Source organism: Armigeres subalbatus, chromosome 3, assembly GCF_024139115.2.
Source record: "Armigeres subalbatus isolate Guangzhou_Male chromosome 3, GZ_Asu_2, whole genome shotgun sequence".
NCBI lineage: Eukaryota > Metazoa > Arthropoda > Insecta > Diptera > Culicidae > Armigeres > Armigeres subalbatus.
Window position 1 is genome coordinate 29,448,577 of NC_085141.1, and position 26,407 is coordinate 29,474,983.

The 26,407-nt window shown below is 42.8% G+C and overlaps 1 protein-coding gene across 1 annotated transcript in view; it reads right to left on the minus strand.

Annotated features, from left to right (window-relative positions):
- The window catches only part of LOC134227385 (uncharacterized), a 174,700-nt gene extending 154,276 nt beyond the window's left edge, over nt 1-20,424 (minus strand). Inside the window, exon 1 of the mRNA XM_062708802.1 lies at nt 19,518-20,424. Coding sequence (XP_062564786.1) covers nt 19,518-19,520 — 3 coding nt within the window. The 5' untranslated portion in view covers nt 19,521-20,424. The remainder of the gene's footprint in view (nt 1-19,517) is intronic.
- Nucleotides 20,425-26,407: the final 5,983 nt, after the last annotated feature.

Genomic DNA, 26,407 nt, shown 5'->3' on the forward strand with positions numbered 1-26,407 from the left:
CCTTCTTAACCGCTGTCCTTCTTAACCATTGGATTTCACCTTTACCGGATCTATCGCACAGTGGAAGAAAACATCATAATAGTTTATGCTTTTTCCGTTTGAAATAAAATCGCGATGGCTTGAATTGATGATATTTGGATAGGAAAATGATAATTTATTTTCAAGACATTGTTGGATTCATTGTCAAGAACACTCAGGATTTTTATATCCGTGGTGCAATGCATAATTGTTTCGTGATATATATTTAATTCCTGATCTAGGAAAAATCTGTCGGAGATTATAACGAACAAAATTGCTGGTGCAATGAAGAAAATTCATGCAGTTGTTGTAAAGTTGTGCGGAAACTAACATAAACAAATTCATAAAAAAATCGACCATATTATTGTCTGTTACAGATTTCCTATGTATTAGATGTTTTTTATTATATTTACTCGCTGCATGTGTGGTATTGATGGCAGAATAATATCGCAACCGATTATTCAGAAAATCCGAGCAAGGTCGAACATAAATTCATTAAAATTCCATAAACCCCATCATTGGAGACGAATTTAATTTTATCGTTTTAACATTATTTTCTTATATTTTTTCCCAGTGTAAAATGGTTATGACTGGCTGAACAATGGTTGAAATAAAAATCTTGTACAGTTATTAACAAATTGTAGTTTGACAGATTGACTTGTTGATTAATAGTCCAATTATGATTCATATTCAGCCATACGATTATTTATGTTTTGCATTGAGTAAGCCATAACTTGCAAATCAAGAATGGCGCGGATGGCAACGTTACCGGCGGATGATCAAATGTCAGCAGTTCGAGACCCGATTTAGGAAAATTTTAAAATGATTATATGAAAATAGCAATTGCAATACGTTCAATGGAGATCTTGATGATGTTACTCTCAATGCGTTATTATTTTCAAAGAATTTACATGTAGCTGAATTAAAATGCTTATTAAAGGTTTAACGAATACTCTCCCAAATTTCATGCCGCCGACTAACACCAATTGCAAGAGAGTTCGTGGGGCAGTACCAGGCGGGTTTTATGGGTGAACGCTCTACCACAGATCAGGTGTTCGTCGTACGTCAGGTATTGCAGAAATGCCGCGAATACAATGAATACAAGGCGACGATGGATCGGGTGATGTGCGTAGTTCGAGTTTCAGGGGCATTCTCGAGTCGCTTCTAAACGCGCAGAAGGTTACGGCATGGTCTTTCGTGTCTGCTATACAACATCACTTTGGAGGGAGTAATACGAAGGGCAGGGATTTAACTTTGGGCAGGGCAGTAACTTTGAGAGAATGGTTCAAGACTACACCAAACTGAAAAGCGAAGCTAAACGGATTGGACTAGTCATCAACACGTCGAAGACGAAGTACATAGAAAGACGCTCAAGAGAGGACAACGTAAGCCACCCACCATGTGTTTGCATACGATACTAGCAGAGAAATTCGGAGACGCATCATGGCAGGAAACCCTGCGTACTTTGCAAAGCGCTCCGATCAAATAGAGTTCGCCGCCGTATCAAACTGACTCTCTACAAAACGCTTATTAGATCGATAGTTCTATACGGACACGGGACCTGGACGATGCTCGTAGAGGACCAACGCGCACTGAGAGTTCTCGAAAGGAAAGTGCTGCGTACCATCTATACTGGGGTGCAGATGACGGTACGTGGAGGAGGCGAATGAACCACGAGTTGCATCAGCTGTTGGGAGAACTATCCATCGATCACACAGCGAAAATCGGAAGACTGCGGTGGGTCGGGCACGTAGCCAGAATGTCGGATAGATTACAAAATATCCAATTTTCTTGTTCTATAAGCGAATTGAGATGCAGGAATTCCAATATGAAACATACATTCAATGGAAGTAAACATGCGGATCATTGCACAAATTTGCTGATTAAATTCGTAAGGAGTACAACAAAAGCTCGATTGCGACAATGATATCTGTCTTAACATTCTGCCAGAAGTCCTAGCAGTTTGACAACAAATGTAGCTTGCTGTACCTTACGCCTCCGGTCGAGGCCAAGTAGTTGACATCTATCGGTATACGCGTCACGGTAGATCTTGAGGGCTATCCGTGAGAACCTTTTCTGGTCCCACTTAATTCATAAGTTCCAAGTTACATTGCTCGGCGCCCAAACAACGGAAGCCGTTTACAAAATTAATCGCACGTGATTATACCACTGTAAGTAAACATTTAAATTTTACAGTTTATCGTTTTCTGGATGGTGCCACAAATCTAAATAACAAATTTGAACCATTTGAAGAACACAATCGTTTAAGTGAAACAATAATTAACTCCGTTTTGTACCGCTTGTTCGGTCGAATAATGCTATCACGATTTTTCTCAATTTTATAACCGACTTTTTGCCCTAATTCGTTTCTAACAATTTTAGGATGCTCATATAGCATCTACCTCATAATTGCCCAATAATTATCCATCGAGGCCAAATACGGTAAACATATTTGAAAGATTGCAATTTTGATCGACCTTTCACCTGATTTGGCCGATTCTTTTTGTTTCCCTTGTTCCACTTCAGCATCTTTTTTGTTTCGAAAATAAAATGCAAAAGGTGGCCAAATACTGAATGGACGGGTACAGGAACGGAATAGATTGCTTTTGTGCTAATAACTTCCTATTGCTGGTCGTAAAGAAAACATGTTGTTTTTTATGTTCTTCTGATTATCTAAACTTCGACTTTTTACCCTTTCGGGACTTGCTTGGTCCTGATTAACGCACGCAGTTTTACACGTGCTGTGTTCGTTAATCAGTTAAACAGTTATGGAGACTACTTTGGATCAATATTTCACAGAACAAGAATACTTAAATTGTAAATCAAAAATTATATCGATGAACAATAATCGTCAATAAAGCGGTGATTATGAAAGGCACCCGCTTATGAATTAATGAACCACTGGTTTAATTATCAATTTCTCTATGGATGCAAAAGTTGAGAGCTCGTGGCCACTGATTGGTTGAATTCACAACCCAACCGAAAGCATCGATCCGGATGCATCTCCATCATTGCCCAATGAGCTGGCAGTTATTTTGTCCATTATTTGTCGGTTTCTGGTGTCTAATTTGGCAGCCCGACCTGAAAACGGCATTTCCCGGTCATCTGTTCGTCCGCGTCCGTATATCGTTATGAAAACGATCGTGACGTGCGTCCGTTCGACCAATAGAAAACTCTACGATCATCATTGTTTCACTTCGAACGGCAGTAGATGAAGGTACCCGCTTTTTCCCATCCCTTGGCATGCATGGGTGGCCAAATTCAGGTCAAGAATAATGCCGAACTGAGAAGCAGATGCCTCATTACACATACTGGTGGATGTTTGCACCGGTAGGCATCAGCGCTAGTGATCATAATTTTCGAGCACGAGGCAATAACACCGAAGAAAGTCATCTTGATTGAGCACTCGTAATGTGAGAAGCGAACTAACATTCGGTGCTGGTCTGGCACGGGCTAGAAATGCGTTTCACTAAATGCTGTTGTTGATTGAATAGGTTTGCTATACCTACTTCCCCATTATTTTTGTTTTGTATCTTGAATGTTTATGGATTTTGAGTATTATTTTGTATATTCTAGACCTATTTAAAATCGAAAGTAGCTGTTTAAACAGTAGCATAGCACGTGTTTTAATTTGATTTGTCTAAAATCGATATCTACTTAGGGGAACTGCTCCTTGAATTCATACAATGTACCCAAATCAATACCACTCGAAAACAATGAATTGGTGGGCGATTTGATTTATTTCTCATTTTTGTGCTTTTTCCCAGCAGTGACCACGCCGGATAACAACAAAACACGACACAAATTGAGCTTAAATTGCCTGTTTTACGTGTTATTGATATAGGAGCATGTTATTGATAATGGAACAGATACCCTATTTAAATAGTAGTTTGTGCTGAAAAAATCGATTTTTGCTACGAGTTGTTCACGTTTTTTCTTTGCAATAACGAAAAATGGGCTTTAAGGTGATTATACAATGAAGCCCGTGGTGAATTTCAAACTCACCACACTTTTATCTACATATATTTCTATTATCTACATATAAGCCCAAATCTGGCGTAATAGTTTTCGTACAGTGCCGAAAATCAAATTATGATTGTTCAGCATAACTAAGCAAACGATCTACCATTATTTCAGCCCCATACGCGTTATGGTTCTTTTATCTCGTGCTCTTCAAAAATATTTTGAAAAAGCACGTGGTTTACAAAATGGCCGATTTCTGGCTTTATTTTATAATCACCTTAATATGATAAAACTGTACCAAAATTGCACAGTCTAATTTACTCCACATGATCATTCTTGCCAATAAATTGTGTTGCTGCAGAGAACAATCAGAGTCCATGTTATCGGGCCATTTTGCAAAGCTCGACAAGCCATGAAGCAATAGATAAACATGCCTTTGATTTTTTATGCAATGTACAACAAACTATTTCATTTATTACGAAACGTAGAGAATACACTTTTTGAACACTTACCCAAGTTGATCAATATCCTAAGAACTCCAACAATCTTCCGGTTGGGAATGGGCGGCGGCTCACCAAACCAAACAATTATGATTAATTATTATGATGCTGGGTCCTTAGGCCAAATGGTCATTACACCGAATTAGAAGTACGAGGTAAGAGGTGAGAAATGACAAGTGAGACGTGAGAAGGGAGTAGTGAAAAGTGAAAATTGAGAAGTAAAAAGAAGTGAGAAGTACGAAATGAGAAATGAGAAGTGAGAAGTAAGAAGTGAAAAGTGAGAACTGAAAAGTGAAAAGTGAGAAGTGAAAAGTGAGGAGCGAGGAATGAGAAGTGTGAAGTAATAAGTGAGAAGTGAGTAATGAGAAAAAAGAAGTAAGAAGTGAAAAGTGAGAAGTAAGAAGTGAGATGTGAGAAGCGAGAAGTGAAAATTGAGCAGCGAGGAGTGAGAAGTGTGAAATAATAAGTGAGAAGTGAGTAATGAGAAGATAGAAGGAAGAAAGATGAGAAAAGAAGAAAAAGAGATGGAAGAAAGAAAGAAGAGAGAAGGAAGAAAAAAGAATGAAGGAAAAAAGAAAGAAGATAAAATTAAAAAAGAAGGTAGAAATTAAAAAAGGAAGAAAGAAGGAGGAAAGAAGGAAGAAAGAAGGAGGAAAGAAGAAAGAAAGATGGAAGAAAGCAGGAAGAAAGAAAGACAAAAAAGAAAGAAGGAAGAAAAAAGGAAGAAAGAAGGAAGAAAAGGAAGAAAGAAGAAAGAAAGAAAGAAGAACGAAGGAAGAAAGAAGGAAGAAAGCTGAAAGAAAGAAAGAAGAAAAAAGGTAGAAAGAAGCATGAAAGTATGAAGAAAAAGGGATGAAAGAAGGATAAAAGAAGTAAGAAAGAAAGATGAAAAAAGGAAAAAAGGAAAAAAAAAGAAAGAAAGAAAGTAGAAAGAGGGGAGAAAGAAGGAAGAAAGAAGGGAGAAAGATGGAAGAAAGAAGGGAGAAAGAAGTAAGAAAAAAGGAAGAAAGAAGGATGAAAGAAAGACAAAAAAGAAGAAAAAAGGAAGAACAAAGAAAGAGAAGGGAGAAAGAAGGATGAAAGAAAGGGAGAAAGAAGGACGAAAGAAGGATGAAAGAAGGAAAAAGAAAGGAAGAAAGAAATAAAAAAGAAGGAAAAAAAGAAGAAACAAGGAAGAAAGAAAGAAGAAAGAAGAAAGAAAGAAAGAAGAAAAGAGGAAGAAAGAAGGAAGAAAGAAGGAAGAAAGAAGGAAGAAAGAAAGAAGAAAGAAGGCAAACAGAAGGAAGCAAGAAGAAAGAAAGAAAGAAGGAAAAAAGAAGGGGAAAAGAAGAAAGAATGAAGGAAAAAAGAAGGAAGAAATAAGAAAAAAAGGAAGAGGGTTCATCCCTAAATAAAATAATCGAAGGAGGAAGAAAAAAAGAATGGAGGAGGAAAAAGGAACTACTGACTTCTCACTTCTCATTCGGCCTAATGGCCATTCGGTCTAATGACCTTCGGTCTAAAGGCCTGACACCAATTGAACCGTTTGTTTGAGAAACTGCATATGTGACAATTTTGGCCAAAATGAGATTTTCATATATTCTGAATCCTCGTCTAAAAATACGTATTCTGGCAAAAAATACGAAAATTTTTTTTTGTTCGGAAATGTATGAAGAAATTTTCGTTTGTTTGAGAAACTACATATGTGCACTAGATGGCCCAGCTTAGTATGGGGAGAAAAAATATTGTCGAATTCTACGGGGCACCCCCCAGGATTGTGTCTTTTGGTGAGAAAATCAATATCTGAAAATTTCAACTCAATCGCTTGTTGCATAAGCTGGCGCATTTGATTTGAAGTTTGTATGGGGATTTCAGTCAAAATATATAGGAAAATACACCTCCGACACTCATCTGATATGGAAATTGGTCCTGGGGTTCCCCGTTGAATTCGACAACTTTTTGTTTCCTGGGCCAGTCTAATGTACACCCATTTTGAAGAGCCTTTATGAAGTACTGCTTGCAGTTTTTAAACTGGAAGTGCCTGAGGATGTTGAGTTTTGCCAAAACCTATTGATCTGTATCGAAGAAATCAAAAGGTTCGGTACCAATTTGTTCAAAAACAGTTTTTTGTTGTTGTCTCGGAATTGTGAAAAATGGATATATGCAGTTTCTCAAACAAATGATTCAATTATTATTGAGCGTCTTAAGGGAAATGTTACAGAGTTAAATAGTGAAGTGGAATAGTGAAGTCACCAAACAATTGGTGCTTGCTGCGGAATTTTCGAACGCAGTTTGTGACCGTCATGGAGAATCCCAAGAAAGCGATGGACGATGGAAAAGTTGGCGGAATACCCTGCCTATGGCGAACAAGAGCAGTATAACCCCCAAGACCGACACTTCTCCAGTGTCTTCTAGGAAGAATCTGGACGCTGTACTGCCTATTAGAGCCCTAAAGGAGCGTCCCGAGTGGAGATTCCAACTAAGGCTGTAATGTTCTTTGAGAAGCCCCACTCGAAGAGCTGCTGGAGGGCTCGGGTTGCCCAGGTTGAACGCCTTCGAGGTATTCAAGGACATTAGGTACACATGCTCACTCTACTCGAAGGCGTTCTGAATAACGTTTCCTATAATATTTGGAATAGAGACTTCTCCCGTACCCACGGCGAAAGTAGGAAGCTATTCTTTCGTATGTTTTTTCGCGAAACTAGCGGTTCACCAACCTCTCGACTACCAATGGTACAGGAGGTCAAGAAGATTAACTGGTATGTTGAGGCATCCAGTGTTATGACCGTAGTTCTTATGAATCGAGATGACGTGACATAGTTGCCATTCATGTAAAAAAGCCCGGTTATTCCCGGCTTAGTTGAAGAGGTTCATAAACAGGACTTTGACAGAATGGAGAAGATTCTTGAGCATAGGGTACCCGACCCCATCTAAGCCGGAGGACTTCCCCCTGGTTCTGGACAAAGCGAAGGATAGTCGGTACGCCCGGAGGAGCATACAAGTTATCTAGAGTCAGGGTTCTAGTGGCGATGCATCTCTGAAGTTTGGAACTTGTGTGAGTATCCAAAATGCTCACGAATTGCGATGGAACCTCCGAGGTGTCAGAAATGGTTTGATCGTGTACGCTGCAATGGATGTGGACAGACCTTGCCACTGAGAGAGTTGACTTTCCCCCAAAGTTTAGTTGTAGAAGTCCGACAAATTTCGCATATGTCCAGTTCTAAGGTGCCAATAAAAATGACATTTTCGAATTTCAAAAAAAACGACGTTGCTCACAAGTTTCATTATCTTAAAATATGACCCGATGCAAAATTTGAGCTCAATCGGACATGATTTAGGGGTGCCTAAAATTCATCAAAGTTTTGAAATTTTTACCCATGAAAATTTTTCTAGGAGACCAAAGGAATAGTCGAAAATCGAATTTTTGTTTTTGATGCCAAATGACTTAAAAATACTTGAAACGTCAAGATCCAACGATATTTAAAAAAAAATGAAAAAAATCGTTTTTTTTTTCTTAGAACATTTTTGGGACACCGGACGATGCTCAAACGTTTTCGTAGCCAAAAATATCCCCCTATGCAAAATATGAGCTAAATCGGACATGATTTATGGTTGCTCAAAATTAATCAAAACTTTTTTTTTTGTTTTTTGATACCAAAGGACTCAAAATTATTTTTTTGAAAAAAATGACTATTTTGGGACTTTGAAAAAAATTCTCATGGCGAAAACAATTTTTCATCGAATTTAAAAACCGGACGTTTCCTAAGCCCTAAGATATTCCCCTTTGCAAAATTTGAGCTCCATCGTACATGATTTAGAGGTACCCAAAATCTTGCTAACCAAATTTTGAAATTTGTGTTGCTTTGAAAACTTTTGAGATCAGAAAAAGATCGACGTAAAAAATCTTTGTGTATTGATCTGAAAAGTAATTTAAGAAGTTACATGAATAATGTAAAATTAGGAGTTATTATATTGACATACTGTTTTATTCAATAAATTACATGATTCTTCTAAATGAGCTCAGATTTTTTCGAACTTTTGTACATTTTTCGATGTTCCTCAACTAATTGTAGAATACACTGTTTTTGATCCTCATCTAATGAGAGTTTGTAATCTTCTATATATAAAAATCTGGGTGCTGCGTACATAGCCGCTTTTCTGCTCTCAAGCGAGTAGAGGGATATTTTGAAAACAATCCCATAAGCAAAATTATTTTGTAATTACTTGGCTGTCAAACATTTCCCGCTCTTCGCAGGGTTGGTCATTTCTCACACTTCGTCTTGAAATGTGCAGAGATTGTGCAAGTAAAGAGAAGAATCACACTCGAGAGCGTTCATACGTGCGTGTGATTGAAGCCTAGAGAAACATGATCGATAAAGAGTGAGAATATTTTCGAACGTGTGTGGTTTGCTGTTGTGTATAGAAAAGTCTATGTTTAGGCGTTTACAACAACTTATTCAACTTCCATATAAGATTTAGAACACAGCCTAAGGTGCCCGCCAGAGTAGACGCGACGTGCGATGCGACGCGACGCGACTCACGTAAAAGAATAACAATCATTATCAACAGGCTGTCAAATTACACTGTCGCGTCGCGTCGCATCGCACGTCGCGTTTACTCTGGCTTGCCCCTAAATGTATTTATGCATTTTGGTAAACAGTTAATTAGCATTTTCCTGTACTCTTCACACTTGTGGGCTTGTGTAATGAAGAGTGGGTATGACGCGCGCTCTTTCATACAAAGAGAAAGTGTATTTCTGCACGATACACTCGGATAACTGATCGAGAAAGAGAGTTTTTACACCTTCACTTGAATACTCCTCAGAGCGAACCAACCCTGGCTCTTCGATTTTCTCTTTCCATACTGCATGAAGGTGCACAAATGTGCGAGACTCTACATGACTTTACGATAGTTTACATACATTCCTGCTAACATCAGCTGTTGATTCTTGTGAATTTTCGTAACGAGTGCTTTTTAATTGCATTCCTACTAATTTTCAACTCGAAATATAATGTGAAAATTTTGGTTACAAAGAATACAAAACTCATTCCAAGTTTATTTTTATTCTTTTCCCAAATGATAACAATACTTCTCAATATAGGATCTGAAACGAACATAACCACGATTTTCAATGTTTGGCTCCGGCACAATAGAAAAGTTTGGATTCAGTTTGACAACTAAATCGTTTCTATTCGCACCACTCAGATGAGTTTGCATTTCTTTTGAAGTAATATAACTCAGGAACGAGATGACCAATTTACAAGATTTCCTCACCAATCGTTTCGTTTTTGGCTCTTACTTACTTACTTATGGATCCTGTACACCTCCGGTGGTGCAAAGGGCCGACTTGAAAGATCTCCATCCTGAGCGATGCCCGGCTATCGCTTTAACCTGTTGCCAGGTTAGATTTCGGTCGACTTCTTTTATTTCTTTATTGAGGCTTCGCCGCCATGAGCCTCTGGGTCTGCCTCTGCTGCGATGTCCCGCTGGGTTCCAGTCTAATGCTTGCTTACAGATTTCGTTTCCGCCCCTACGTAGAGTGTGGCCGACCCAGCCCCACTTCCGATCCCGAATTTCTGTTGTTATCGGCCTCTGGTGACAACGATGATGAAGCTTGTTGTTTGAGATTCAGTTGTGAGGCCACTAGGCCCGAATTATGTACCGCATCTGTTGATGAACACCTAGAACCCTTGAGCGTTCTCCACTGATACACACCATGTTTCGCTAGCGTATAACAGCACAGATTTCACGTTAGAGTTGAAAATTCGTATTTTGGTGCGTTCACTTATCTGCCTGTTTTTCCAGATATTTCTTAAACTCGCAAAGGCAGCCCTTGCTTTCTTGATCCGTGCGCCTATGTCGATCTTGGTACCGCCGTCTGACGCCATTTGGCTACCAAGATATTGGAAGCTTTCAACATTCTCCACTGGTTGCCCGGCTACTGTGAAACTGGAAGGAGTCACCGTGTTTACATCCAACGATTTGGTTTTGTTGACGTTGATGACTAAACCTGCCGAGGAGGAGCGATCGGCAAGGTCGTTGAGCTTACTCTGCATATCAGAGCGCCGTTGCGCGAGGAGTGCAACGTCATCCGCCAATTCGAAGTCGTTTAGGTGCTCCATGGTTATAGGCTGCCATAACAGCCCGCGGTTTGGTTCACGGTCAATCGCATCTACCAGAATCTCATCGATTACGATGAGGAACCGTAACGGCGATAGAATACATCCTTGCCTCACACCAGCTACGACCCGGATAGGGTCGGACAGGACCCCATTGTGCAGCACTCTACACGAAAAGGCCTCGTACTGTGCTTCGATGAGGCCGATGATTTTCTCAGGAACCCCTTGCGTCTCAGGGCGCCCCACATATTCTCGTGATTGAGACGGTCGAAAGCTTTTCGTAGTCAATGAATACCAAGTAAAGGGACTCTTGGAATTCGTTAACCTGCTCCAAAATGATGCGGAGCGTGACAATATGGTCCACACAGGATCTTCCGGCACGGAATCCGGCTTGCTGCCGCCGGAGAGTCGCATCGATCTTCTCCTCAATCCGGGCTAGGATAATTTTGCACAGAACTTTGAGAACGGTACACAGCAACATAATGCCTCGCCAGTTATCGCATACAGTCAGGTCACCCTTTTTGGGCACCTTCACTAAGATACCTTGCATCCAGTCGACCGGGAAAGTTGCGGTTTCCCAGATATTACGAAATAAACGATGCAGTAGTTGAGCGGATGTCATGGGGTCAGCTTTGAGCATCTCGGCTGATATGCGGTCGACCCCTGGGGCTTTATTCGATTTCATGCTTTGGATGGCTGTTTGAATCTCTAGCAGTGATGGAGCTTCGGTATTGACACGTGTTATACGTCGGATCCTAGGCAGATCATGCCGAGGTGGTGATGGCCTGGTTGGCACTTGAAAAAGTTGTTCGAAGTGCTCGAACCAGCGTTTCAGCTGGTCAGTTGGGTCGGTCAATAACTGATCATTCGCGTCTTTCACAGGCATCGTTGCATTCATCTTCGCCCCGCTTAAGCGTCGTGAGATATCGTAGAGGAGGCGAATGTCCCGGTTGCGGCGGCTCTCTCTCCTTCGTCGGCCAGAGAGTCTGCCCACGCTCGCTTGTCCCGTCGACATGAGCGTTTTACTTCCTTCTCAAGAGCCGTGTATCGTTGACGGGCTAAGACTTTGGCTCCTCTGGTTTTCGATCGCTCTATCGCGGCTTTGGCTTCTCTTCGCTCCTCTATCTTCCTCCAGGTCTCATCGGTGATCCATTGTTTTCTCTGGGTGCGTAGTTCGCCCCGATTGTTCTCGCTGGTGGCGATGAAGGCATTCTTGATGGCGGTCCATTGGTCTTCCACGCTGCCACCTTCCGGAATATCTGCAGCACGCGTCTCCAGCTCTTCAACGAAGGACCGTTTCACCGTGGCATCTTCCAGTCGGCGTGTGTTGAATCGTCGTCCAACTCTTTCCTCCTGCCGACGAATCCGCGCAATGCGCAGGCGTATTTCGCCGATGAGGAGGTGATGATCAGACGCGATATCGGCACTACGTTTATTCCGTACATCAAGAAGGCTCCGTTTCCATTTTCGGCTGATGCAGATGTGGTCGATTTGATTTTCTGTAAAGCCGTCACGGGAGACCCACGTGACCTTGTGAACCGGTCGATGAGGGAAGAGCGATCCCCGATCACCATGTCGTTATTACCACAAAATTCTGCGAACAGCTCTCCGTTTTCGCTCATTTCTCCGAGACCATGGCGTCCCATAATGCGCTCATGGTTCGAGTTGTCGGATCCGATCTTCGCATTGAAGTCGCCCAAACAGATCTTGATATCACCCTTCGGAATTCTATCTACGACGGCATTGAGTTGACTGTAGAAGTTCTCTTTGTCTTGCAGATCGGCAGCATCGGTTGGCGCATAACATTGGATTATAGTAAGGTTTCGGACCCGTGTTCTAAATCTGGCAACGATTATCCTTTCACTTATAGGTTCCCACTTCATAAGCGCAGAGTGTGCCTGAGCGCTTAGTAGGAAGCCAACTCCGCGATGCCGGGAAGCGTGTTCACCTCGTAAACCAGAGTATAGCAGAACTTGTCCCGACGGCGTTCTGTGTTCTCCAAAGTTTGGCCAACGGACTTCACTCAGTCCCAGGATCTCAAGCTTCATGCGGCGTGCCTCATTGGCAAGTTGTGCCAATTTACCCTGCTGGGCTAGGGTTAAAACGTTCCATGTTCCTATTCGTGTCCGTTGTTTCGCGCTAAGAGTCGTCGCCGTAAAATCAGTCCGTATTCTTTCATTATCGGATTCTCGAACAAATTGATGTTTCGGGAACAGTAGGTTGTTGGCCCAAGGTTCCCTATCCACCGGGATGGGGCTGCCATCTTAGGTATAGCTTCCGGGGAATAGCATTTCATACTCAGCCGCTGGATGCCAGAACAGACGCTGTTGGAGCCGCACCTCCTTGGTGAACAGACGCTCGATCATTCGGGTCAAATTTGTTTAAAGTCCACCCAACACCAGGACAAGGCTAGTGCGCTTTGAGCGGCATACGGTCGCTTTGATAGGGCCTGCTGGGGGACACATGCAACTTTTTATAGAAGTTCAACAGAGCCCACTGTTGAACCAGACCGCATCCTAGGTAGACCCCACAGTACGCACCCTCTCACTCTAGCTGATGTCAGAAGGACAACAGTGCCCAGGCTGCACTAACAGCTAAGTACGCAACCTTTAGCTGGAGGTCAATTGTCATCGGAAGACCCGTGGAAGCGTGAGTATTGGAACTTGTGAGGATCAGAGCTATGTTAGGCGCCCCTTCCCGGATGTCAACTCACCATTTCGTTTTGGGCTCTGCTGTGTGAGTTAGTAAGTTTTAAGGGGATAGTTAGAAAATACAATATTGGGGCGAGTTGTGAGGATATCCAATACGATAGCGCAAAAAATGATCTAGAGTGCGGCGCTGCAATGAACTCAACAGTTGACAGTTAGAATGCAAAATACAGTCGACTCTCTACATCTCGATGTTCTATATCTCGATATCTCTCCCTATGTCCATAATTTCCTCAGTCCCTTCAATCTACATACATTTGGGCATTCTACATCTCGATAACTTCCCTATCTCGATATATCTCTATCTCGATGTGTTCTAATCATATTTTGTTCAGGATCCACGCTCCCTATGTCGATATGTTCAAATTTTAAGGCTACTAGACCATCTTTGAACAATAACAAACACATCAACAACAGGAAACGACATTTGTTTTGTTGTCGTTTTTCATAGCAACGAGCTTTTTTGGATCTAGTACCCATTTCAATTTTCCTTCCATATCTCGATCTCTCCCCATCTCGATGGTGTGTGTGTGTATGTGTATGTCATCCTCTACCCTTCACCCAACCGGGGGCGTTGAACAAGTAGCACTACGAATAATTTGATCAGATCTCATGTTCCGTAATGGTGCCCTTTTTGTTATGAATACTAGTACTTTAAAAAAGGATTTTCGGGGATGGGGATGTACTAGCTATCCACAACAGGTGCAGCAAAACTTCACAAGGACGCCCTTATTCGTACTGACTACTCAAGGAATAGGAGCCACCGTTGCTAACTAAAGCTTGAACCGGATACCTGGGACTCCCACAATATCCGCGGCAATAGCAGCAAACGATGCCCTGTACGTATTTAGTATTCAATAATATAAGCATAAAAGTAAGTGCTGGAACGAGCTCACCGGGTTCATATGTGATTTTGATGCTTATCCTCCATTCAGATCCGCATTATAGATGCCTGGTCATCGCAATTGCCTCGTAATAGTCTCCGAATGAAGGATGTTGATCTTGTTCTCCTTGCTGGTATCAATCCACCGGAATATTACGCACATGACCACATTCCTGGAAGCCAATCTTCGTACAGCAGTCGACTATGGTTTATTCCGTTATGATGTCATCGTCGGAGTCTCTCAACGTAAAACGATTGCAATTTGAATCAGCTGTAATTTCTTCTACCAAAACTATGACACTACTAACAAATTGGGAACCGGTTCCATACACCATGCACAGTTTACGCCACAGGCCATTTTTTTCAGTCAGAGATGTCCAAATGCGATGATATTTTCACATGTTACTAACGGTCCTCCTTTCCACATTTTTGAAATCTGAAGAACGATTTCCATTTTCTTTTTATGGGATTTGAACACTATTTCGTTTGAAAAAAAAATGCAACTGGAAAATTACACAAAAGAGACGTCAAAAAAAACCCTACCGATCGCTTTGGTTACTACGACCGAACTCCATCTCTCCCCATCTCGATGGTCCCTTCAAAATCGAGATGTGGAGAGGCGACTGTATACTAGACTGGCCCAGATTACTATGGGGAGAAAAAATGTTGTCGAATTCCACGGGGCACCCCCCAGGATTGTGTCTTTGGGTGAGAAAATCAATCTCTGAAAATTTCAGCTCAATCGCTTGTTGCATAAGCTGGCGCATTTGATTTGAAGTTTGTATGGGGATTTCAGCCAAAATGTATAGGAAAATACACCTCCGTCACTCATTCGATCTGGAAATTGGTTCTGATTGCTCGATTGACCTCAGAATTGCAAAAACGGCAGTTGATATGCTACAGAACAATTTCACAGAACATTTCATGATGATTAAATGAACTTTTATATAATTTTCGGCTGATTTATTAGGAGCTGATTTGTGTATTTTTGGGTTTTTTGATCGAATCGCATCAGCCAAAACCTATATAAAAGTTCATTTAATCATCATACAATGTTCTGTGAAATTGTTCTGTAGCATATCAACTGCCGTTTTTGCAATTCTGAGGTCAATCGAGCAATCAGAACCAATTTTCAGATCGAATGAGTGACGGAGGTGTATTTTCCTATACATTTTGGCTGAAATCCCCATACAAACTTCAAATCAAATGCGCCAGCTTATGCAACAAGCGATTGAGCTGAAATTTTCAGAGATTGATTTTCTCACCCAAAGACACAATCCTGGGGGGTGCCCCGTGGAATTAGACAACTTTTTGTTTCCTGGGCCAGTCTACTGTATACACATATGAATTTGGCTGAGAAATGCCTTAGATATTGCTAAGTCATATTCGGGCCAAGTGTGAGTTTTTTTAGCACTGTGAAAAGGTTAATCTGGTCGGCGTAATAAATAGCACCGTCGTTGATAGGGAGTGATATCGGCCAGTGCACTACATTCCTGGAGGATGAGAAAATAGACGTGGAACGGCAACAATCACGCTCATCGCGGCGTATTGCCCTATGGTATACTAAAGCCAAAGCCAGTGACGGTTCGCAGGGACATCGTGGAATTGACACGGAGATAAGGTCAGTATGTCATTGCTGGCGATCTGAATGCCAAGCATCATGCCTGAGGCAACAGCCGTAGCAATCGCAACGGCACCATCTGGAGTAACGATATTAAGGAACGCCCCCCAATCGGTCCGTCGGTCCGGAGTCCAAGCAACAACCGACCTATTCATCACAAACATGAACGACCACATCTCGCAGCCGGTCATCTAACAGGAGGTCAGCTCGGACCACTACCCGGTGGTGAACTCATCGGTAAATCGGCATCAGCAATCCCGACGATACTATCATCAAATCAACTATGGTTGGTTTGAAAGGCGCGCGGACACTGACAGCGACCTCCAGTGAAATCTGGCAACACCTGAGCAAGTCTACGAGCAGCTCAACATCATCCAAGAGGCGTTATTCCAGGCCCGTGAATATCGTATACTAACGGTACGGTAGGTTAACAACATCCTAACAATTGATACAGTCACCAAGGATTTGATTTGTCTGTGAAAAGTCACTCGCAATCACCAACGTACATGGCTGTCTTCGCTAAAGACACGTTGCTAACACATGACAAAAAATATCCAGGCCAGAATGGTGAACCGCCGAAATAGTGATTTCTCCAATAATCCGCGCTCTCCCAGACTGCGCCAAGCCATTCTGAGAATTAACCAAAATTCTATAACCCAACTGTCGGCTCATTCCACCTTTTGATCCTATTTGACAACAATAGCTCTAAGGATCGCTTGACAACTCCTGCAAAGAAGGTTGCCCAAATAGATCATCACTTCGTCAGCTCGCACAATCTTGGACAGAACATCAGAACATCACACGAAGCAACTGTTAATAAGCATACTTACAAAATTCATCTGACTCTGAACGATTTCTCGGAGGAGTTGGAGATCTCAGCTGGTCAATTGACGACCTATACTAAATCATCAAAAAAATATGAAGGCCTCAGACTTCGACAAAATCCTGAATCTTAAACTCAAACACATGAGTGCTCCGTTTTTTCGAGTACCTGATCTTTAATCAGTGTCTCCGGCTCAGCTGCATCCCATTGTCCTGGAAGTCAGCGAAAGCCAACCGATTCCGAATGCCTGGGAAGGATCCTTCCTCTCTGCTGTTTGAAAAGGCAACTCACCATCGGTTGCTTGAGTCTGCCGAACATCATAACATCTTGCTCGAGGAACAGTTTGGTTTCCGACGCGGTCGATCCATCGTGCACCAACTGACCCGAGTTACCAACGTCCTCAGGCGGAACAAGTTTGTCTCTAAAACCTTACTCGATGTCCAGAAGGCGTTCGATGTATGGCATGATGGCCTGGTGTTCAAACTACAACGCTACAATCCCAGGACAAGAACATCTGAGGTCCATCGCCTGGATGAAAACATCATATGGACGCCTTGGTGAGTGTAAGGAAAAGTGTAGGGCCTATTGCTTGGCTTTCGGTCAGCCAGTAATCATGGAGGTTAGTCCCAAATCAGGTTATCAAATTATTAGTGTAAATATTAGTATAGATAGTTCGCTAGTTTATCAAATTACAAAACAAAGCTGACACCTACTGTGAGGATGTTCTGGATCCAGGGAATTGTTTCGATAAAATAAGAAAGGTGACCTCAGATTTTTATAATATTTTTCCTTCAAAACACGCGGAATTTTCGAATTGCTGTGCGTATACATGAACAATTTCTGTTATTGAATTCGACAGCACATGTCATTTTAAAATTTGGGGAGACTTGATTCCCTTTCTATGATATCTACGCAATAAAAATTAGAAGCCTGAGAACAGATTTATATTTTTTTGAATTTTTTCGTCAAATTTTTGTATGGGTGACTAATGGGGGATCAAGTGTCCCCATATTGAGGTAATAACTTCAAATCCAAATATCCTAAAACTTTGATGGAATGTTGACATTTTCATCAGTACAGATCATTAAGCATATTTATGGCTTTGTGCTGTGAAGAAACGAAAGCATTTGGTCAATGATATGAAAAGTTGTTCAAATTTTGGTGGCCAATAAAAAAATCTTTAGGAAGGTCAAAACATACAAACCAGAATAAATAAGCTTGTCAATCCAAAAAATACGCTAGAACAAAACTACTTTAGTTCTCAATAAAACAGGGGGTGATCAAGTCTCCCTGGGGATCAAATCTCCCCACCTTCCCCTAATGAAATTCACGATTACCCTCGCTTAGAATATGCTACACTGGGTTGGAATGCTATCTGATACGAGCAAACTGTGGCCAGTGACTCCAGGACCAAATCCTCGGTTAGAGACAGACCCATCCGGGTATCGGTGTTCGAACCCGTCGTATTCCAAATGTAGCAGTTCTGCCACTGACCTAATTATCTCCTCTCTAGAAACGTTTTGCTCCATATATGGAGTTGTCTTTTCGACAAATGACCACCAGCCCACGATGACGAAATGGTGCGATGCCTGCCTCGATGCAGAGAGAATCCGCAAGTGTGGTTGAAAGGAGAAAAACCTATTCAAGCTCGAAAGAAGAGTAGGGTAACCACCAAGACCGACACTTGGGGCACCCTTGTGTCTTTCAGAAAGGATCTGGACGCTGTATTGCCTATTAAATAGAGCCCTGAAGGAGCGTCCCGTCCCAACGAAGGCTGTAATGTTCTTTGAGAAGCCCCGCTCGCTGAGCTGCTGGAGGTGTCCAGGTTGAACGCCTTCGAGGTACATTCTAGACTTGGTAGAAGAGGTCCAAAAACAGGGCTTTGGCGGAATGGAGAAGATTCTTGAGCATGCGGTACCCGAGCATCTAAGCTATCCCTCTGGTTCTGGATACGGCGAAGGACAGTATATCCGGAGCAGCTTAAAAGTTATTTAGAGTCAGGGTTCTGGTTTCGAAGAATCTATTTGTAAAGATTACAACGTGGTGGAATTAAATAAAATAGTACTAAACTCGTTTTATGACAGGTGAACTGCCGGTACTTTCATATCAGTCCCATATTGGTTTTTCGCATACTGAGATAATAGCCGATGAAGTCTCAAAACGCATTTTCCATGCAAAACTTTAAAAAAAATCTAATAAATTCAAACATTCTGCGATCTGGTTGAAATTTTGCAGAGTCATTCCTCATTCAATGAGTTAATGCAAAACGATTCAAATCAATGGAAAAATAATTGAATTTTGAGCAATCCACTTATGTAAATTCTTAATGGGACTGGTATGCGGGTATATTCAATATGGGACAAGGTTGGTTTGGTATTTTTTCACATTTCTCCCGAACAAAGTCTCATTTTTTATCATGTTATGTGGAAGTATGATAAAATTAAATGCTATTCACGGTGTTAACTCAAAAGTGACGAAAACCGAAATATGACTGATATGCGAGTAGCGGCAGTGAAGACATTCCACAAAAAGGGTTTAATAATTTTCTCTTCAAATTCAAAGTTTTGTTTTCTCAGATATTCCCTAGCATTATTGAAAAATATTTTCAGAAAATCATCGGAATTGGGCATTTTTGTTTATTCCGGGAAAATTTCAGAAGATTTTACGAAAATTTACTAAGAAAAAATTGCAAGAGAATTATAATCTTATTGCTAGGAAAATTATATGAGGTAATTATATGAGAAAATATATGTCCGTAACTGACCGTAAATGTCGAATCACCACATTTTAATGTTTTTTTTACTTAATGGATTCGATGGATTTAATTCACGTCGTCATTCTGTCTATCTCAACACCGTAAAAATATTCAGACCCTTAAACAGTTACAATATAATCGTACTTACCATTAAAACATCTGACACTGTTAAGACCCCGTCAGAGCGATGAATGAAATCTATTCGTTCAACACCACCGCCGTCTCAATAAAAACCAGTTGAAGGTCACGTCTTCTCGCCGCAGTTCGTGTTGAAGTTTCGCACAGCCTCCTACTTCCCGTCAAAACAAACAGCAAAAACAACCTCACACCAACACTAAAACACTTTCCTTTTCCGACAAAACCCTGCTTGAAAGTTGTGCAATGGTGTCGCACTTGCCTGTGCACCGATCGGAATATTTCAAGAAAACCCTTCTCTCCTTTCCCCAGTATCAGAAAATGCCGATAACCAACACACCTGGGCCAACAACGTGCTACGCTGAGGTATCGATCCGTTGCTTCCACCTGCACTTGCGATCGATCGCAGCAATCGTTGTCGTCGTCGTCGTCGCGATCGCAAAGGCTTAAGGCCGTGTAGGAGAGCTCACGTCACTGATTACGCGATCGACAAGCCAATCACTACCGCAACGATGGCCTGCTTTGGTTTCCAGTGATGCGGATGCGCGCGCGTCTTGCTTACTTCTGCGGCCGACGTACTGCGCGATTGGTGTCACCACCACTGGCTTCGCAATGCGTATTGGAATTCACAAAAAAATGAGTAATACAAACAATTCACTTTCACTGTCCACAATTACTTTACTGTCTTGTCTTTGCTGAAGTCACGTAAAGGTGTCAAAAAATTAAATTCGTTGCACTTGTACAATAGCGCGGAGAATAGTTGGTTTCACGAAAAAATATTTTTCTATTCACCGGATTGGATAGCCTGTGCGAATTGGATAGCGTGGATAACCCCTTGAACCTTGGGCCCACGGGGGTCGAGATGATTTCTATGCACTTGCGATGCAGTAAAGGATAGAAATAACGTCCGAATGCGTCGAATGCTCACCGTAGACTGACACGTTCCGTGCTTTCGCCCCCCGGTGCTGGAGTCGCATCGAATGCTTGCCAGGCATATAACCGCAGAGGTCTGTGCTGAGAGTGCTTGGTTTGGTTGCAACTCTTCGTTGTGGTTCGATTTAACTTCAACCAACCACCCCACATTGTAGGGCAACCGACCGAGCGCGATCGACGATTTGCTGAGTGTTGTTGCGCAGTGGAGCAACACGCGCGAGAGAGCTTTTGCACGCCTTCGCCGCGCCGACGCCGACGACGTTTCCACATGGTGTAGGTTGCTGCGCGCCAAAAGGAATCGTTCAACATGCTGCTGCAGAATGCTGACAGAAACATGTGCGTTGATATGGTTGGATTTTGAAGAGAGCGAATTAAATTATTGAGCGAGCGACTGGAAGGCCATACTGCTGTTCGGTTCAAGCGAACCGTATTTTCCCTGGACTAAATTCAGGCGATCCGTGCAAGGCTTGATACTCCGAATCCGAATTAAGAATCTTAATAGGTACAGGGTAAAAGATGTATCTTGGAGAGGCACAGGACATTCTTTAGAAAACATATTGAAATTCAAATAATTTTCTTAAATGCCAAGAATGCTGCTTTGTTTACCCCCGAATTGATTAAAAATGTAACTTGTTTCCCTGCTACGAATCCTATCACCTCTCCATTACAAGAACCCAGTTCTGTGTTATTCAAATGACATATTGATTACTGTAAGCAACGATTAAAATATGTAGTACATAAATAATAATTCCATATAGGGTAAAACGTCCTATCGTTGTGGTATGCCCTAATGTTGCGGTAGTGTTAAAGTAGTCCATTCTAGATACAATACCATTGAAAACAATTGTGGGTACGCTAAAACTCTTCGAATTAACGACTAGAACAGCTTTTGTTTGACAAAATTTCGTTCAAAATGATGAAAAATCAACATTTTTCGTTAAAAATTTGAATCCCTTGAGCCTATTATTGCGGTAGTGCTAAGGTCCTATTGTTGCGGTATCGCTCTCCATAAGAATTACATGCAATACCGCAACAATAGGACTGACCTTCAAAAATATCGCAACGATAGGCAACTGCGTCCTATTATTGCGGTAGTTTGTTTTATTGTGATAAAAATAAAACAACATAAGTTCAGCACAATTCACGTAATATTTACGAAACTATAGTTAACGAGCATCCTATTCAACTACTACAATATGGAATTCGACCAACAGGTAATTTTTGAAGAATTTTTGTAATTAATTTCATTTTGAAACGGTGCTTAACCCCTCCATAATAGGTCGTTTTACCCTACACCTGTGTTTAGAATAATAGCAGCAGAGGCCGTTTTTCATACAAAATGCCCTACTTTGACAAGCTGTAACTTTGTTCCCCGATGACCGATTGTGCTGAAATTTTGGCAGTGAACTTCAAATATGTTGAAGTTTTCATATGTTTGGAATCATTTTCTTCTTCTAATCGCTCGCTTAAAACTTGCAATTAGAAATTACTTGTTACTTGTTAGAAATACTTGTTACTAAACATTTCGAAATTTCAACATATTTGTAGTTCTCTGCCAAAATTTCAGCCATTTCATGGGGAACAAAGTTACAGATCGTTCAATATGGCCTTTATGACCTGGCGACAAATTTCCTCTATAGGGCGCGTGCTTGTCAGTTTGTATGCCAAACAGATCTCCTTTGATTTAGCTGGGAAACAATTTGTAACGAAAATTGCGTTTCAGACCGTTTCCCAGCAAAATCAAATGAGATCTGTCGGGCACACAAGTCGACATAGCAAATGCATGCCAGTGTGAAGCAACATGAAACAAGTTGGTATATTTCCATCATGCTTTCCGATCAGTTGAACTGATCGAACGGTTCGGTTCGGATTTCTTACTCGGCTGTTATGTCTTCATGTGATAGAAACACCTTTCAGAAGATCCTGAGTGCGATGTGGAACCCTTAATGGTAACTGTTAATAACAATTTGTGAATACTACAGATTTCAATAAACTTTTTGAAGCTTTCAGAGCTCTTTTTCTCATAGGCTTATTACCACACATCCGAATGTGCTAGCATTACGGTTTTTCTCGCATATCTTTGTTTACATTTTCTGCTTTTGGAGACGATCTTAGTATTATAGTGCCTTATAGATAGGCGGTCATGGCATGGGTTCAATCCCAGGCTCGTCCTTGTTTGAAAAAATGTGTCATAGACTACATCACTTTTCTAAGCGAGTCCTCGATCTATAACATTCCTCTCCTTTTCCAACTGCCTGGCACCGTTATCGATCTATGTATATTTGAATTCTGCTGAAATGTGTACTTCCAGAATAGGTGGTAAATCCCAATTTTTATTTACTTGAATCGAAGTGCAGTTTACACCAGTTCTGACCAGTCATGGAGTAGCAATCACTGACATGTACAGTCAGCCTCATTGGCTTAAATAAGAGAGGGTCTGCTTAGCCTCCCTAGTATAAAATGGCAGGTAATGTCAGAAAGACCATGTTGGAATAAAATGCGGGAATATAAGGTGAGACTTTCGGCAAACCAGGCCGCTGAAGACGTGTTTTTGAAGTGCAGAAACAGTTTGTTACCCCCCCCCCTCCTCCCCAACAGCATTCAGAGCAACGTGGTGAATAAGAAGCTGTGAATGCAATAGATTCACACTTTCTTATTTGTTGCATTGCTCAGATTGCTCCTTCTCACTTCTCGCATCTCACTCTTCACTTCTCACTATCACTTTTCAGTTCTTTCTTCTCATTTCTTCCAATTCACTTTCCACTTTTCCCTTTCCACTTTTACTTTTCACTTCTCACTATTACGTTTTAGTACGTTTTGAATTCGCAACTTTCTCTACCTGACAAGATCATCACTTCTAGTCAACCTACTTCGTGTATTTTTTCTGACGACAATGGATTATCACCGGGATGCGTGCCTGCTAGTCATAAAAAATCCCCATATCCCCTCAACACAGTCGAGCCCCTCCTGCCAGCGACCAACAGTCATCCCGGTCCTGTGTTTGAGATGGGAGGAAGGGGCTTCCGCTCTCCTATTGCAGGCAAGTACTCATCTGTTTTGAATCATTCGCTTCCTCAACCTTCAACCGATCGCAGAATTTCTACGTCAACGCATACTGAAGCATGTCAATCGCCTCCAACATTGGAATCGTCACTGGGATGCGCGCCTGCTAGTCGTAAGGAGGCCCCAATTCCCCTCAACACAGTCGAGCCTTGCCAGCCAGCGTCCAGCAGTCATCCCGGTCCTGTGTTTGAGATCGGAGGATGGGGCTTCCGCTCTCCGAGCGCAGGCAAGTACTCATTTCATTTATTTAGTTAACATCTAAACAGATAACACTGAATCAACAATTTGACGCCACAATGCACGGTTCGAGGCCGCATCGGATACGCCCCACGCTCGCCAAGTCGTTCTGCACCTGGTCTGCCCATCTCGCTCGCTGCGCTCCACGCCGTCTCGTACCTGCCGGATCGGAAGCGAACACCATCTTTGCAGGGTTGCTATCCGGCATTCTTGCAACATGTCCTGCCCATCGTACCCTTCCGGCTTTAGCTACCTTCTGGATACTGGGTTCGCCGTAGAGTTGGGCGAGCTCGTGGTTCATTCTTCGCCGCCACAAACCGTCTTCTTGCACGCCGCCAAAGATGGTCCTCAGCACCTGTCTCTCGAATACTCCGAGTGCTTGCAAGTCCTCCTCGAGCATTGTCCATGTTTCATGTCCGTAGAGAACTACCGGTCTTATTAACGTCTTGTACATGACACATTTGGTGCGGTGGCGAATCTTTTTCGACCGCAGTTTCTTCTGGAGCCCGTAGTAGGCCCGACTTCCACAGATGATGCGCCTTCGTATTTCACGACTAACGTTGTTGTCAGCCGTTAGCAAGGATCCGAGGTAGACGAATTCCTCGACCACCTCGAAGGTATCCCCGTCTATCGTAACACTGCTTCCCAGGCGGGCCCTGTCGCGCTCGGTTCCGCCCACAAGCATATACTTTGTCTTTGACGCAGTCACAACCAGTCCAACTTTTGTTGCTTCACGTTTCAGGCGGGTGTACAGTTCTGCCACCTTTGCAAATGTTCGGCCGACAATGTCCATGTCATCCGCGAAGCAAATAAATTTACTGGATCTGTTGAAAATCGTACCCCGGCTGTTACACCCGGCTCTCCGCATGACACCTTCTAGCGCAATGTTGAGCAATAGGCACGAAAGTCCATCACCTTGTCTTAGTCCCCGGCGCGATTCGAACGAACTGGAGTGTTCGCCCGAAATCTTCACACAGTTTTGCACACCATCCACCGTTGCTTTGATCAGTCTGGTAAGCTTCCCAGGGAAGCTGTTCTCGTCCATAATTTTCCATAGCTCTACGCGGTCTATACTGTCGTATGCCGCCTTGAAATCAACGAACAGATGGTGCGTTGGGACCTGGTATTCACGGCATTTTGAAGGATTTGCCGTACAGTAAAGATCTGGTCCGTTGTCGAGCGGCCGTCAACGAAACCGGCTTGATAACTTCCCACGAACTCGTTCACTAATGGTGACAGACGACGGAAGATGATCTGGGATATCACTTTGTAGGCGGCATTAAGGATGGTGATCGCTCGAAAGTTCTCACACTCCAGTTTGTCGCCTTTCTTGTAGATGGGGCATATAACCCCTTCCTTCCACTCCTCCGGTAGCTGTTCGGTTTCCCAGATTCTGACTATCAGTTTGTGCAGGCAAGTGGCCAGCTTTTCCGGGCCCATCTTGATGAGCTCAGCTCCGATACCATCCTTACCAGCTGCTTTATTGGTCTTTAGCTGTTGAATGGCATCCTTAACTTCCCTCAAGGTGGGGGCTGGTTGGCTTCCATCGTCCGCTGAACTGACGTAGTCATCTCCTCCGCTGCCTTGACTTTCACTGCCTGTACTCTCAGCGCCATTCAGATGTTCCTCGTAGTGCTGCTTCCACCTTTCGATCACCACACGTTCGTCAGTCAAGATGCTCCCATCCTTATCCCGGCACATTTCGGCTCGCGGCACGAAGCCTTTGCGGGATGCGTTGAGCTTCTAATAGAACTTGCGTGTATCTTGAGAACGGCACAGCTGTTCCATCTCCTCGCACTCCGCTTCTTCCAGGCGGCGTTTCTTCTCCTGAAAAAGGCGGGTCTGCTGTCTCCGCTTCCGTCTATAACGTTCCACGTTCTGCCGGGTACCTTGCTGCAGCGCGACCGCCAGAATCTGTCTGCACTCTTCGTCGAACCAATCGTTCCGTCGACTTCGACCCATATACCCGACGTTGTTCTCCACTGCGTCGTTAATGGCTGCTTTAACTGTACTCCAGCAGTCCTCAAGAGGGGCCCCATCGAGCTCACCCTCTTCCGGCAACGCTGCCTCGAGATGCTGCGCGTATGCAGTGGCGACATCAGGTTGCTTCAGTCGCTCTAGGTCGTACCGCGGCGGTCGTCGGTACCGAACATTGTTGATGACGGATAGTTTTGGACGCAGTTTAACCATCACCAGATAGTGGTCAGAGTCGATGTTAGCGCCACGATATGTCCTGACGTCGATAATGTCGGAGAAGTGCCGTCCATCAATCAGAACGTGGTCGATTTGTGATTCTGTCTGCAGTGGTGATCTCCAGGTGTACCGATACGGGAGGCTGTGTTGGAAGTAGGTGCTGCGAATGACCATATTCTTGGAGGCGGCGAAATCAATTAGTCGTAGGCCGTTTTCGTTCGTCAGCCGGTGAGCGCTGAACTTTCCAATAGTCGGTCTAAACTCCTCCTCTTGGCCAACCTGAGCGTTCAAGTCTCCTATGATGATTTTGACGTCGTGGCTTGGGCAGCTGTCGTACTCACGTTCCAGCTGCGCGTAGAATGCGTCCTTATCATCATCAGTGCTTGGAAGTGTGGGCTATGGACGTTGATTATGCTGAAGTTGAAGAACCGGCCTTTGATCCTCAACCTGCACATTCTTTCATTGATCGGCCACCAC